This window comes from Rhamphochromis sp. 'chilingali' (assembly GCF_963969265.1).
Source record: "Rhamphochromis sp. 'chilingali' genome assembly, chromosome: 2".
Taxonomy (NCBI): domain Eukaryota; kingdom Metazoa; phylum Chordata; class Actinopteri; order Cichliformes; family Cichlidae; genus Rhamphochromis; species Rhamphochromis sp. 'chilingali'.
Window position 1 is genome coordinate 54,440,679 of NC_137930.1, and position 14,782 is coordinate 54,455,460.

The 14,782-nt window shown below is 40.4% G+C and overlaps 1 protein-coding gene across 1 annotated transcript; it reads left to right on the plus strand.

Annotated features, from left to right (window-relative positions):
- Window positions 1-4,182: 4,182 nt before the first annotated feature.
- Window positions 4,183-12,035, plus strand: pkmb (pyruvate kinase M1/2b). The gene is made up of 11 exons (XM_080875897.1): window positions 4,183-4,277; window positions 5,440-5,618; window positions 5,779-5,870; window positions 7,494-7,625; window positions 7,708-7,894; window positions 7,981-8,251; window positions 8,364-8,514; window positions 8,606-8,758; window positions 10,322-10,488; window positions 11,307-11,488; window positions 11,599-12,035. Exons 2-11 carry the CDS (start codon window positions 5,468-5,470, stop codon window positions 11,703-11,705), a joined length of 1,593 nt encoding a protein of 530 aa, XP_080732023.1. The 5' UTR covers window positions 4,183-4,277; window positions 5,440-5,467; the 3' UTR covers window positions 11,706-12,035.
- The last annotated feature ends 2,747 nt before the right edge of the window (window positions 12,036-14,782 follow it).

Sequence of the window (14,782 nt, forward strand, 5' to 3'; positions counted from 1 at the left end):
TTTAGCAATTTTCCAAATATCAGTTTGTTTAAAGTGCTTGCACATACTGACTGACAGAAACAGAAAAAATGATTTTCATAAATTATTATTATTTTTTATGTTTCTTCCTTTTCTGCGTTAAGCACATTGAGTTTGCATGTAATGAAGTGTCCTATATAAATCAAATTGCCATTGTCATTATTGTTAAATCAGGCCTTTCACTGCTCGGTGGTTTAATAAATTTGTTAACCGCTGCACGTAGATTTCAGGACAAAGTAGAGTTTGCAATTAATTTACAATTTTTAAAAAATATCCACATATATTGTTAAAAAATGTGGACAAAATAGTGGAAACAATGTAAAATGGTACAAAACCTACTGCTCTGTGATCTACAATATTACAAAAATGAACACATTTACCCATGTTGTTGTTGTGATGCTGTCTCTGCTTGAATGCAGTAAGATTGAAAAAAGATAAGTAAGAAGAGGGATGGCGTCTTGGATTTCATTGCATCATTGTTTGAGCTTTTAACCCATCTGTAATCTGGAAATCAGCGGCGCATTTCGCTGCTTCTGGCGGCTCCAGATTTATCCACATATAGATGGAAGGTCAGTGAAAGCCAGTTTGGAGCCAGTGCTGTAATCTCAGAGGATTACGCTATTCACACACTGTATGAATATTTATGAGTCATAAATGAGTGTAAAATTTGTATACTTACACCCAGTTTAACAGACTAGTAGACCCTAAAGGGCGTCATCCTTGTCGAGAAGCCTTTCCTTTCACTTATGTCGTTTTCTATAAAAAAGTGGATGAATTTAAAAATCATCTAAGGTGTTATACATGTGAATTACACATAAACATTTTAAAGAGAGATTAGAAATGACTGGCCTACTGGTTTAATGAAACTCTGGAGAGTGTGAAAATATGTGCTGAATACAACTCCCAACCAGTCGTGGCCAGCTGGATGCCCCTCGCTGATCCTGGTTCTGCTGAAGGTTTCTTTGTCGCCGTTTTGAGTTTCTCTGGTTTGTAATTTTAATTATTCTTGGTTTCATTCTGTATTCTGTTTATATTGTTTTGGTTCAGTTCCTGTTATCGTGTCTTTGGTTAAGGAGAGCTTATTTATATCCATTTATAGTTCCCCTCTTGTCTCAGTGTTTTTCCTCTGTCATGCTGGTGTGTCTTAGGTCTAAGTGTCATCTCCTGTCTTATTTTGATAGTCTCTTGTCTTGTGTGCATTGTATTCAGCTCTTCTTCCTCTTACTTGTTATTTTGTAAGTTTCAACCTTGTTCACACCTGTTGCCTGTTCCCTCATCATCAGTGTGTGTATACAGTATGTCTGTCTTTTCTTGCCCCATGTCGTGTTCTCCCTCTTGCTGTGTGCTTTGTGTGTTTTGTGTTTCCTCCTTCCTCTTAGAGCCTTGTTTCCTCTGTGTAGCCTGAGTTATTTTGTATTATGCATTTTGTCATTCTTAGATCAGCAGTAGAGCTGCTTTTGAATTTTCCATTTGTCCTTTTTGAGTCATGTCTGCCACACAGCCATCCCTGACATTCTTCCTGTTAAAAGGGAGGTTTTCCTTCCCACTGTCACTATCAAGTGCTGTTATATGTCATCTAATTGTTGGGGTTTTCTCTGTATTAATGTAGAGTCTTTACCTTACAATATTAAGTACCTGGTGGTGATTGTTGTTGTGATTTGGCACTATACAAATAAAACTGAATTGAGTCAACTCTGGGTGGGTCTGGTTTAAATGTTTTGAGCGGCATGTTACCACTGCATTACAGCACGTGCATGTTAGATTTTGCATTTCTGTGCTTGCCAAATGAAGGAAGTTGAACTATGACAAACTGATTATTTTTGACTTAGTAGTCCTTTAAGGTGAAGATGGAAGGAGTAGAGGTAGTGAAAGAGAACTGGAGTCAACTGTCTAAAGTAACGGACACTACGAGATGAGTGAAAAAGAGAGTGCAAATAGGGCACAATTGGGTGGAAATGAGTATCAGTGATAATATTTTACAGAAGTATGACAGCAGGAGTGAAATAGGTGGTTTACAGGATGCTATGATGTGTGGTTTGGACACAGTGACACAAACAAAAAGACAGCAGCAGGCTGAGCTAAGGATGTTAGGATTTACATTTGGAATGATCAGAATGGACTTGATCAGGAATGGTTTGAACATGTGCAGAGGAAGGATAGCGGATATATTGGACAAATGAGGTTGAAGACTGAACTGCCATGGATGTAATGAAGCAGGACATGCAGAGGGTGATAGTGGTGGTTGCTGGGGACAGGGTAAGATGGAGGGAGATGATCCACTGCAGCGACACCAGGAAAAAACAACTGAAAGAAGTCTTTCAAATTTAAGGTGGAACTTAGAGATTAAGTAAAAATGAGCCACGAGGAGTTTTTGTAAGAATTGTGTAAGAAGTCAAGAGAGACACTGCTCAGTTAAATTGAAAAGTCAAAAAAGGATAAAACCTGAAATAATAATGGGGAAAGAATACACAATGCAACAAAACAAAATAGAAAACTCTTAAATGCATTAGGACTATGAGATATTAAAAGAACAAAGTGTCTGGACAAGGTGATGAGCTACCACATGCTGCCAGGACAGCTTATTGCTTTTACATGTCTCTAGGATGGAAAAGCGTTCTTTCAAAAGGCATTTCCCTATTGGGTGTTTTGATTATTTGCTCTGGCAATGGAAAGGGAGTCTCGACTGGGTTAAGAGCTCTTGAATGTGAAGGCCATAGTATATAAGATAAGATAAGATAAGATAACCTTTATTAGTCCCACACGTGGGAAATTTGTTTTGTCACAGCAGGAGTGGACAGTGCAAAAGTTATGAGGCAAAAATTAGAATACAATAAGAATAAATACAGTACACAACTGTACAGAATAGAATAAAATAAAATACTATATACTATATATATGACTCACATACTCATTAACCATTTGGTAACCTTTCATGTCCTGGATGGAGCTCATGTGTCAGTGTGGAAGACAGCACTGGCATCAGGGGGGGAAAAGAGATTTTTCTGTGAGTCTTAAATGCAAGTTGGTGGTTCTTAATATGAAGCCACTGGAAAGAAGGGAAACATCAAAAGTTAAACTAAGTTGGAAAACAAAGTAAGGGCAATAAATGAGAGTCTGCGGAAGCCAATGTTCTGACTGTTATTAAACGTCAAGTTGAAAAACTGTGTGATATGGTAGGTTTTTGACTCCTGAATTTGGGGGTTGAACCTGATTAAAAACTAAGCATCAAAGAACAGAAAGCATTCAAGTGTGACCTTAGATGATGAGACTACATCTATTTTACAGCACAATAACACACATTACAAAGCAATATCATAAGTATGGACCATCTTCAGATCCCCCCGCCCACCTGGTCCTGGATCACAGATTTCCTCACCAACAGGCCTCAGACAGTGACTATTTCATTCCCGGTGTTCCAGATCTTGCATTCGCAGAATCGTCATTTTCTGAATGGTCTTCTCTGTCTGTCAGTTTGACAAGATTAAAGACCTCAGCAAACAAGGTCTCCATCTCCAGTTTGTGCAAATCCATACATGTGTCACTATTATCTTAGTTACACAATTATTTTAGTTACACAAAAAAGAAATTTAAAAAAAACTCTTCTGTCTGGTCTCGTGCCTCAGTGTCTCTGTAACACAAATAACGAGGCGCCATTTTTCTCATGACACCACCAATCAGCTCAGAGGGATTTATCAGGGTTAAAAATGACAAACGGGATTTAAAAGGAGGGAACATATCAATATTTAAAAAATACAAAAACAAAATAAAACACCGGCCCACTTTAACCCCTGGATTTGGCACATCTCATCTCTTTTTATATGACATCTCCTGGTGATTAATACATGAACAGGATTGCTTTCCATTTGTTACTGTTTTCCAGATACGACATCATCGGTATTTTTGCACTGAATTTGAGCTGTCTCCGGGCCAAACAGATGATGGTGTCATGTTTGAGGACTCGGCGGAAGCTCTGTGATTAAACTGTGAACTAAACTTGCACCTGTGCTTTAAAGCGTAAACTTTGTATAACTCAAAATCTGGCAAACCTCCGTCTTTTTATCTGAATATTTCCCCCTGAATCTGAAACAACTGTCAAAATAAACATTTAATTCAAGCATCTCTTCACTCACCATTATTGCCCTCACCGCCCTATATCCTATGTCACTCAAAGGAAAGTAGTCCCGGTCAGTTACAGGCATAAAACCGGTCGCTGCGACAGGACTTGTGGCGCTTTGGTTCCTGCAAAGTTCACTTAGTAGGTGAGTAACAGCAGCAGAGTTTGTGTCTTCGAGATGGAGGAAAGGTTTAAAAGTGTAGAAATGTAGTATATTAGCTGTGTGGAAGATCAGAATCGTTAATGTTGGTTTTGCACATGCAATCCTTTAGATTTATCTGGTAATTATGTATATATGTAGCACGTTACCTGTTAATTAAGCAGCTAAAAACCAAATGTGTTCTTACTGAACTGCACGTTTAAAGAAACCGTAATCTCGCAATAACATTTATTAACGTTCAAATGTATCACCTTTCAGTCAGTGATTTGGGTTAGGAAGTAGCTGTTACACTTATTTATTTTATTTTATTTTTTGCTGGTTTTGCAGACAGCAAAGGGATCAATAAAGACTTTGATTTACTTAAATAATGAGTTAATAAAAATGTCTGTTGCTGTTTGATTATGACGTTGATGTTTCTACAGTCCACAAATAGCCTCAGCTGACTGTTATTTTAGGTGAATACAAAGGGCAGACATATGGTCTCAGCCCACCCACCACAAATCCATGCACTGCCCGACAACACACTTTTATCAAGCATGCTGCACTCCTCCAGGCTAAACAAGTGCAAGCTGAATCATATAAGTTTTACTTGTCTCTATAATGTGGGCTTGTGGACCAGCATTACACTTCAGGCATGAAACATTATTTTTTTCAGCCTCCTCCTCAAGTTTGTGCGGGTTTTTTTGTGTATGTGAATCAGCTTTAGTCGCTGTCAGAAGTGATCAGCTCCTCTTCTTTAACATACACTCATGCTGGAATGTGGGAGAGTGCAGTCATTCAGCCCCATACTGTTGTCCTTGCTTTTTGTGTCGGCTGTTCTCCAGTTAGCCAAAACTGGACTGTGAGAGGGTTGAAAGTCATCCACAGAGAAGTGGAACATTTAGTTTGTGTTGGCACTCTTCTTTTCCTATTACATATTTTCGGTCTCTTTTTTTGTTTGTACGCTCTTTTTGATTTTTTATTGTCTATATAAATTCTTCTTCAACTTATTGGTTGTAAGTGCAAATTCCATTGTGTCACGAGTAAAAATATTAGATGCCCATGAAAAAAACAGGAGATTTTCTACATAACCTGTGGTTGGTGCCATACACCAGAGTCACCAGGGCCCCGGTCGATTATCTTTCATGTTTCTTTCTCTCTCTCCAAGGTCTCTTCCTGCAGACACAGATCCAGCCATGTCGAAGCCAAAGGATACAGGCTCCTCTATCATCCACACCCAGCAGCTACAAGCTGCTATGGCAGACACCTTTATTGAGCACATGTGCCTGCTGGATATCGACTCTGAGCCGGCTGTGGCTCGCAACACTGGCATCATCTGCACAATTGGTCAGGCGCATTACCAAGGCCCATTGATTTGTGCTTATTATGTGTACAATCTGATTATTTTCTTCATGTATCTGCATCGAAAAAGAAACACGACCTTGGTGCAAAAATGTGATCATCTTGGGCCCGTGTCTCACTGTGTTCATTAACTGTCTTGATGCAGGACCTGCCACCCGATCTGTGGAGATGGCCAAGAAAATGATCAAGGCTGGGATGAACATTGCAAGAATGAACTTCTCCCATGGCACACATGAAGTGAGTGAAGGGTCAGAAATACTTTCTGCCAACCTCAGTTCCTTATTTGTTTTACATTAAATGTTCTAACCTGCTAAAGCCCTGATTTCACAATCACACACTGTGACGTCACAGATTCCAGTAAAGCCACATGCTTGACAGTACAAACCCAGATCGTCAAGTCAGTTTCTTTGCCCTTTAGAAGTGAGTCGGTGAGGATTTACCCTTTACTGCAGCAGCAGTCAGAGTGCCATTACTCCTGTGGCCTGGTGACCATCTGTAATGTGATCTTTGAGCCTCCTCTCGCCCCTTTGGCGCTCGGTCTGTCTGGTAGCTTGTGAACCCACTGTATCGTGGCCAGCTCTTCAGCCGACATTACACTGTTGACCCCTTGCCTTTAAAAGTCAAGCCTCTTTCCCTTTTTCACTGTCACCTGAGTGGATGAGCCGTCAAATGTCATCAGCTGTAGCAATGAACACCCACAGTTAATTTTTGGATCTTGAAAGATTAAGTATGTTAAAAAAAAATTCTCTCCAATTTAACTTGACTCAAAGTGGCTCAACAGCAGTCAAATAAAAAGACCTCAGTTTTATCTGTACAGCAAAGTGAATGTATGATTTCTTCTGAGGAGGGGAAAATACATTTGACCTCTGTGTTATTGGTGTCACAGTTGCCAGTACAGCTATAAATAGGAGTCACCCCCCCACAGCAACAGTATGAGGAGAAGGCATGTAGAGAAGCCAGTGACCAAGGACAGTAGTCAGAATTCACATCACTGTTTTTGTTTAAGTGAAAAATACATTCATACCTGTCATGTACCGACGTATGTGGCAGCTGTTTATGTACAGTTCAGCTGAACAATGTCTTCCTTTCAAAATATGTTGCACTTATAAATAAATATATAGTTACATAACCAGCACTGAGGCGTCACCTGTTGCTCTACTAACTGAATTTAGCTGTTTTTAAACAAAGGGTTTAAAAAATGTATAAATATCCACCTTTAATATTTTTGTAACGTTTTTAATTTATTTGCTTTTTAACCCTTTAAGACCTACCATAGAACCAAGTCCGCCAGAGCTGACTTTATATTTTTACATGCTGTAGTACCATCTTTGGGAGCATTTCAAGTTGCTATACATCAATACAACTGTTATAGCCCAAATTTTAATAATATGTCTGCATTAAGTCCATAGTAACTACATAAATTGCAAAAAAGTGCAATAAACTACAAAAAAAATTGAAAATTGTTTTGTTTTTTTACATATACTTCTACTTGGAGAAATTTAAGAAGTTTATCCCTCAAAACTTTAAATACAAAAAAGTTGCAAAAAATAGTTTACAACAACAGGAAATTTATTTTGAGTGTTATTTTTGTTTTATTTTTGAGAGATATAATTTTTATATACTGCTTTTTATGCAATTTTTGCAAAACTATATGTGGAAGGAAACCGTGACCTAGGACAAGCTGATGGCATAAGATGTAAGTACAACTCCTCCGGTTTCATATGCAAAAAAAATTATCGCGCTAGCTTACGTGGTTCCGGTTCTATGGGGATTTAAAAATAGTTACGCAAAACCTCCGACCGGCTTTAAAGGGTTAAACCATTGCAAGATCTTTTTAATATAACATCTGTTTTCATGCAGTACCATGCCGAGACCATCAAGAATGTCCGCGACGCAACTGAGAGCTTTGTACCTGGATCTGTTGACTACAGACCAGTGGCCATCGCTCTGGACACCAAGGGACCAGAAATCAGGACTGGACTTATCAAAGGCGTGAGTTCTTGCCAGATTACCGCAGCTCTAATGAAGCCAGTGTGAGCAACTCTCTCCTCAAGTCACTTCTCATTGTTTTCAGAGTGGCACTGCTGAGGTTGAGCTGAAAAAGGGTGAAACCATCAAGATCACGCTCGATGACCAGTACACAGACAACTGTGATGAGAAAATTCTGTGGCTGGACTACAAAAACATCACTAAGGTTGTGCAGGTTGGAAGCCACATTTATGTTGATGACGGTCTGATTTCCCTCAAGGTTAAAGAAGTCGGTAAGAGCACGAACAATTTGTCCGTCCTCCTTTCGTTCTGCCTCCAGTAGCTGAAATATTTTTTCTGTGCTTCCTTGTAACCGAAGGCAGCAATTACTTGATTTGTGACATTGAGAACGGCGGCACGCTGGGCAGCAAGAAGGGCGTCAACCTGCCCGGAGCTGCTGTTGACCTGCCTGCAGTGTCTGAGAAGGACATTCAGGACCTGCAGTTTGGCGTGGAACAGGGTGTTGACATGGTCTTCGCCTCTTTCATCCGTAAGGCCGCTGACGTTCATGCTGTCAGGAAAGTGCTGGGTGAGAAGGGCAAGGACATCAAGATCATCAGCAAGCTGGAGAACCATGAGGGCGTGCGCAGGTGGGTGGTGTAGTGTGCAAACGATCACAGCACAAGTCTGTCTTTTTGATGGTTGAACTTTTTTTCTTCATCCCCCCCCCCCCCCCCCCCCTTTTTTTTTTCTTTCTAAAAGATTTGATGAGATCCTGGAAGCTAGTGATGGCATCATGGTGGCCCGTGGAGATCTGGGAATTGAAATCCCAACCGAGAAGGTCTTCATCGCCCAGAAAATGATGACCGGCAAATGCAACAGGATTGGCAAGCCAATCGTCTGTGCCACACAGGTCTGTGATGGGAGCACGGATTAGTGGAGTCCAAATAAGTGCTTTTCTGCAGACGTGAAATGATGCAGTCTGTCTCTTTGTTCACATTAAGATGCTTGAAAGCATGACCAAGAAGCCTCGCCCTACTCGCGCTGAGGCCAGTGATGTTGCCAATGCTGTGCTGGATGGCAACGACTGTATCATGCTGAGCGGTGAGACAGCCAAGGGAGACTACCCTCTGGAGGCAGTGCGCACACAGCATTTGGTAAGATGGCTTCAGTGTGAATGTGCTCAGTGTAACCATCTTTAATACCAATATCAAAAGAACACCAGAAGGTTTTTGAATGTCTGATGTGAGAACTCCTCCTGTGAAGTTTGCCGCTGCCGCGGCAGTCACACTCAGTCAAATTGTTGTGTTTTGAGCCTGTGAGGAAGCTTTCATTATAAGTATAAAGTGTGTGGTTTATCTTACATGTGAATCTTGAGCGTTTGCTGCCAAACAGATAGTTTTTCAGCAACAGAAGGTTCACATGATTCAGATTAGACTTGCTCCTTTGTGCGTTCCTTTTATCTGAAGCTACTTGTTTCACTTTTGCACTCGTTATTGTCGTGTCTTGCTTACTAATCGCGAACTGTGTGCCTTGCGTCCAGAAAATTTATGCTCAGAATATGTAACATCGTTTTGTTCACAGGTTCCATGAGGGCATATCAGTAAAGTTTGATGATAATGATCAAGGCCATGAATGTTATCCACGCTCAAATCCAGAGAAATTAAAAAAAGACCGTAAACATAAGCACTTCTTACGATAATCAAGTCTGCCATGTCACGTACGTTACGTTTTTTAGAACAGGTATAATTCAGTTCAATTAATTTTTTCAATAATACGAAGAAAACAGAAAACCCCAACAATCATATGATCCCCTTTGAGCAAGCACTTTGGGGACAGTGGGAAGGAAAAACTCAGTTTAGTCCCCATGTACCAGCATCATTTCTCAAATGCTACTAATATATGGTAAATGGCCTGTATTTATATAGCGCTTTACTAGTCCCTAAGGACCCCAAAGCGCTTTACATATCCAGTCATCCACCCATAGGTGATGGCAGCTACATTGTAGCCACAGCCACCCTGGGGCACACTGACAGAGGCGAGGCTGCCGGACACTGGCGCCACCAGGCCCTCTGACCACCACCAGTAGGCAACGGGTGAAGTGTCTTGCTCAAGGACATAACAAACGAGACTGGCTCAAACCGGCAACCTTCCGATTACAAGGCGAACTTCCAACTCTTGAGCCACGATCGCCCCCAAAAAAGGTCAAAGTAACCTGATATTTAGAATCCACATATCTGATTCCCTATATGCGTATATGTTGTAAATAAAAACAATGGCAGTAAGAAACGCAGTTATAAATTGTTCTGCATCGCATTATTATCACTTCGACCTTCAGCTCAATCTGTTGGCCTTTAAGGAAAGGTCAGAGGTCAAAGGTGGCATGACATCTCTGCCATCACATTGGGTTTTACTAACAGCTTGTTTCCCATTTCTTCAACCTTCTTTGCCCATCACTGCTCCTGCACTCCATCTGCTACCAACAGCATCTCCTCTTGTCTTCTGCGTGGTGTGATAGAGCTCAGCTTGCATGTGTCTGCAGTGCACAGCAACGGTCTCTGGACGTCGCAGCCATGGCTGTTGTGTAGCTTGATGTTTCACTTTGCTTTCAGGTATGAGGAACTCTGCACTAAGCCTAACTTTGGTCTTTGCTCCCACAGCTCAGACTAGTTGTGTATCTGCAGTCTGACAGCCACTGTAATCTGTTTTCACTTATTCAGATCGCCCGTGAAGCTGAGGCAGCCATGTTCCACAGGCAGGTGTTCGAGGAGCTGCGTCGCCTCACTCATTTGACCCGTGACCCCACAGAGTCCGTCGCTATTGGTGCCGTCGAGGCTTCTTTCAAGTGCTGCGCCAGTGCAATCATTGTGCTAACCAAGACTGGCAGGTGAGACTCCGGGAACATTTCCACCCAGTAAATCTCTGTAAAGCTGAGTCATAATATCCTCCCGGCGCCCACTCTCAGAGAAGAAACTGGGGCATTATAATATTTTTCTATCCTGCTGCCTCCGCTTCTTCTTGAACGCAAGCCCCCAGCTCGTTTGAAGTGTGCCAAGTTTCACTGCAATCACAATCTGTGCTCTGCCCGTGACCTTTTTGAGATCTGAACCCTGACATTTTACAAGTTAATTATAACTCCCTAATCGTTCTTCTCCACTTTAGAGTTCATCCTCCCAGCACATGGCACTCAGCACATACATATAGTCAACTGGGCTGATTTCATAATGATAATCCTATGAAATAACGTGGGCTATACTAAATACTTTTAAATAGTGATTTATATGACGGAACTAAATTATCTCCTGACTTTGCTGTTCAGATCAGCTCTGTGGAGATGTGTAGCATCTTTCAGCTCAGTGTTGGTTGTCTCACACCTTTTTGCTTTGCTCTGCTCTTATTGGTGGGCTCTTTCTGCCACAGTAGGTGTGTTCACAGCATGCTACCTACATAGTGTGAAACAGCAGATAGTTAGCAACAGGCAGGTAAACTAAATAAAGCATTTAGCTGCTAGAAAGCCAAGCATTTTAATCAGCAGTTGAACTAAAAGACAGATTGAGAATAAATATTAGACTTGCACTAATAACACTAATTTAAACTTCAAACGAATTAATATTTTGTTCCCTAACTTCTAAAATAAATAGCCAGCTATTTTATAACTGCTCCAAGTTATGTCAGAGTGCAGTGACTTATGCCTGTCACCTGCAGGTCTGCTCACATGCTGTCGAGGTACAGGCCCCGTGCCCCCATCATTGCTCTGACCCGCTGCGGTCAGGCCGCCCGCCAGGCTCACCTGTATCGCGGTATCTACCCTGTGCTCTACACCAAGACTGCCAACGACGTCTGGGCTGAGGACGTGGACCTGCGTGTGAACTTTGCTATGGAAGTTGGTGAGTGTCAGAGTTAAGAGGATGTTCTGGTAGTTCAGTAAAGCTGAGCAAGAGATTTTTGCTTGTTAACTTAATCTTTTTTTCCCTTTTTAAAAAACCTCTTTTTGTAGGCAAGCACCGCAAATTCTTCAAAACTGGAGACATGGCCATTGTTGTGACCGGGTGGCGCCCAGGGTCTGGTTACACCAACACCATGAGGGTTGTGCTGGTGCCTTGAACTTCATCGAAAAATATCACTTACTACTCGTCTGCAGCCCACCTTCCCTCCATATTGAACTTTGTTACTGCTTTCAGAAAGCTCTTCTGTTGATGTCTACAGACTCCATGAATAAATGTCTCATTCACTGTCTAAATCCTGCTGCTGGAGACTAAACTTTTTAGTGGCAACCCTTCTGGTGAACAAAGTGAACAACATTGCTTCTCAGTGCACACTTTAGCCTCATTTCAAGCAATTTTTTTCCTTTGTTCATGGCTAGTGCAAATGTATCATTGTGAAGTGAACTGGTATGACTGGGTTTACATCCATTAAAAGGAACTATGTGATCAACTTTGACTCTTGTAATCACTGTCACTGAGTCAGCAAAATTATAACAAATAAGAAAACATGTTGTCAAATCTGAAAAAGCAGATAAAGTAAAAATAAACTACTAAAAAACACACTTTGGCAAACATTTACTAGCTGTGTTAAACAGAACTGCAATAACAAAACATACTTCCATTTAAACCTCCCACTGTAAACAGGCCACTTCCTGGAAAGCAGTCATCCAAAGGAAAGCACAGGATGGTGTCCTTTGCACTAGAGTGACAAATAACTTGATAAATTGTTTTTAGGATGTGAGCTTTAAAAGTTGACAGTTAAGAACAACAATTTCAAACGCTACCTGTTTTAAATGTGTAATAAGTGAACTACTGCACCTAGAAATGGCAAACACAATAGCAACTACAAAGAAATGTAAATTAATTGCTGTCTTTGTTGCTTCTTCAAATCTTAGTCTGTGCTTATTTATTATTTCTAATAATGTGTGTGTGTGTGTGTGTGTGTGTGTGTGTGTATATATATATATATATATATATATATATATATATATATATATATATATATATATATATATATATATATATGCGTATTGTGTGTTTGGAAAACATGAAATTACTGTTAGTTTCAAAGTTGATGCCCTCCTTTGAAATTTCCATACTTCCCAAAGCCATCAAGGCGATTGGACTGCTTGTGGTGGGCTGCTGGGTTAGAGCCATTGTGATTGGTTGTATTAGTTGTGAGGATGAATAGGAAGCTGCTAGAATTAAATATCCAAAACTATTAGACTTTTTTTTTTCAGATTTGTGATTAAATTAATGCCAATCTTTAAGCATTAACTGAGGAAATCAGATATCCAGAAATCTCCAATGACTGGTGTTTCATGATTTTTAATCCCTGAATACTGCAAAGGGTTGATATAAAGAGAAATATTTATAAATTTAGAGTTACATAAAAGGACAGGAAAAATTAAGTAGATCATTATATGATAAAGCAATCTTCCAAAACCAGCTGATCTAGTGAAGTTATTTAAGGATATGGAGGATCAGGTCTGTCAGGTCTGTTAATAAAACTTTGCAGTAGCCCTGCATTTAAAATCTGTTTACTCACTAAACCAGCAGTTATCGCTCCATGAACGTGGTAGATAATTTCTTTGTATTGAGTACCTGGCAGATTATAATCCTGGTTATTTTCATTGTTGGCACCAGACAACACCATTCAGTTCTCAATTTCTAATCCGGCTTAAAGTCTAGAACTTTGCCATAATTTATTATCAGATTCTCGCACACTCTCCTCCTGGAAGGAATTAAACGGTTGAGGTGAGGGTAATTAACCATATGTCATTTTATTGCATTGAATTTGGAGGCTTAAATAAAATGTCTGTAACATACAGGTGACAAAAGAATGAGATTCGATGGCTAAAAGGCAGCAAAATGATAAATAAATATATGAATGGATGGATGAACGAATGACACCTCCTACACACACGCACACACACTTTTAAGTTGAATGCACTCAAAATAACCTCTAAGCAAATGCCTGTGGCAGGCGGTTGGAGGAGAATAGTAATGAAGGATTGATCGAGCCCATTGGCAGAGGCTGGCTAGTGTCTGATGGTATCTCTTTCTTGTGGAACTCAGAGTCATTGCAGACCTCAGGCTCACCAACCGGGCAGCTAAAGCCACTGGACAGGATCCTCTGATGATCCGACCTGCCGACCAGCTCACAGTTTGTCACCGGCTGCAGGTCCACAAAGGTAGACGCATCATCTAAACACGTGAACTTATTAACAAGTAGAAGGATTTAAGAGTCTGGTTTTTAAAAGTAAGTCAGTTGATATACACGTTATTGATTCAGCATAGCATCACAAAGCAGCAATTGTTCAACAATACATGTCAAATCTTTCAAATATTGTACAATGAAAGAGGTAAATATGCAGCAATATGACCCATCAGGGGTTCTCGTTGATCTTGAGTCCAGGAAACTGCTTTTAGCCCTTTGACTGGTGCAAGAAACATTCAGAGCAATCTCAGTGCATCGCTGGTTTCAGGATGTTTTGATTATCGACAATTGCTTCTTTCTTTCTTTTTAAATTCAGTTCCCTTGTTTTAATGAGTCTGATCTCAAATCAGTGCTTCGATTCACAGTACCTTTGCATACCAGTAAAAAAAACAAGACAAAAGAACACACAGATTATTGCATACTATGCTAATGGCACACAAACCTCGGCTCAGGTGGATGTTTTGTACCAAAGTTATTGCCAGACTGAAATAAGTTGGCATCTATTGTGAAATCTGTCATCACCTTCATGTTTAAACACATTCAAAATGAATCCCGCTCCTCCCACTCACACATTTTCATTACATTCATTACTTAGATTTATTTTTAAATACTATCTGATCTGTGTGACCCATTTGGGTGTGCAATATTGCTGGAAAGCTATCTTGGAAGACGTGCCATCGTCAAGCCTTCAGGTTATTTCTGAAACGAGCAAAGTGCACAGTCTGTCTCTCCTCACATCTCTTACGGAGTAACCCTGCGTTCACACGACGCTCTCAGCAATGGGAAAGGATGTGAACAGAGGACAGCAGGTTTTTTTTGGTTTTGATCATAACTGGATACAGTTGTGGACGACGTTCCAACTAAATAGGATGTGGCTAAAAGGTTACACAAATTGCCTGGACGATGGGGTTTTAAACAAATACAAATCACAGAGTGCGGTTAGAATATAATACACGGAACAATTGATACTTTCATGA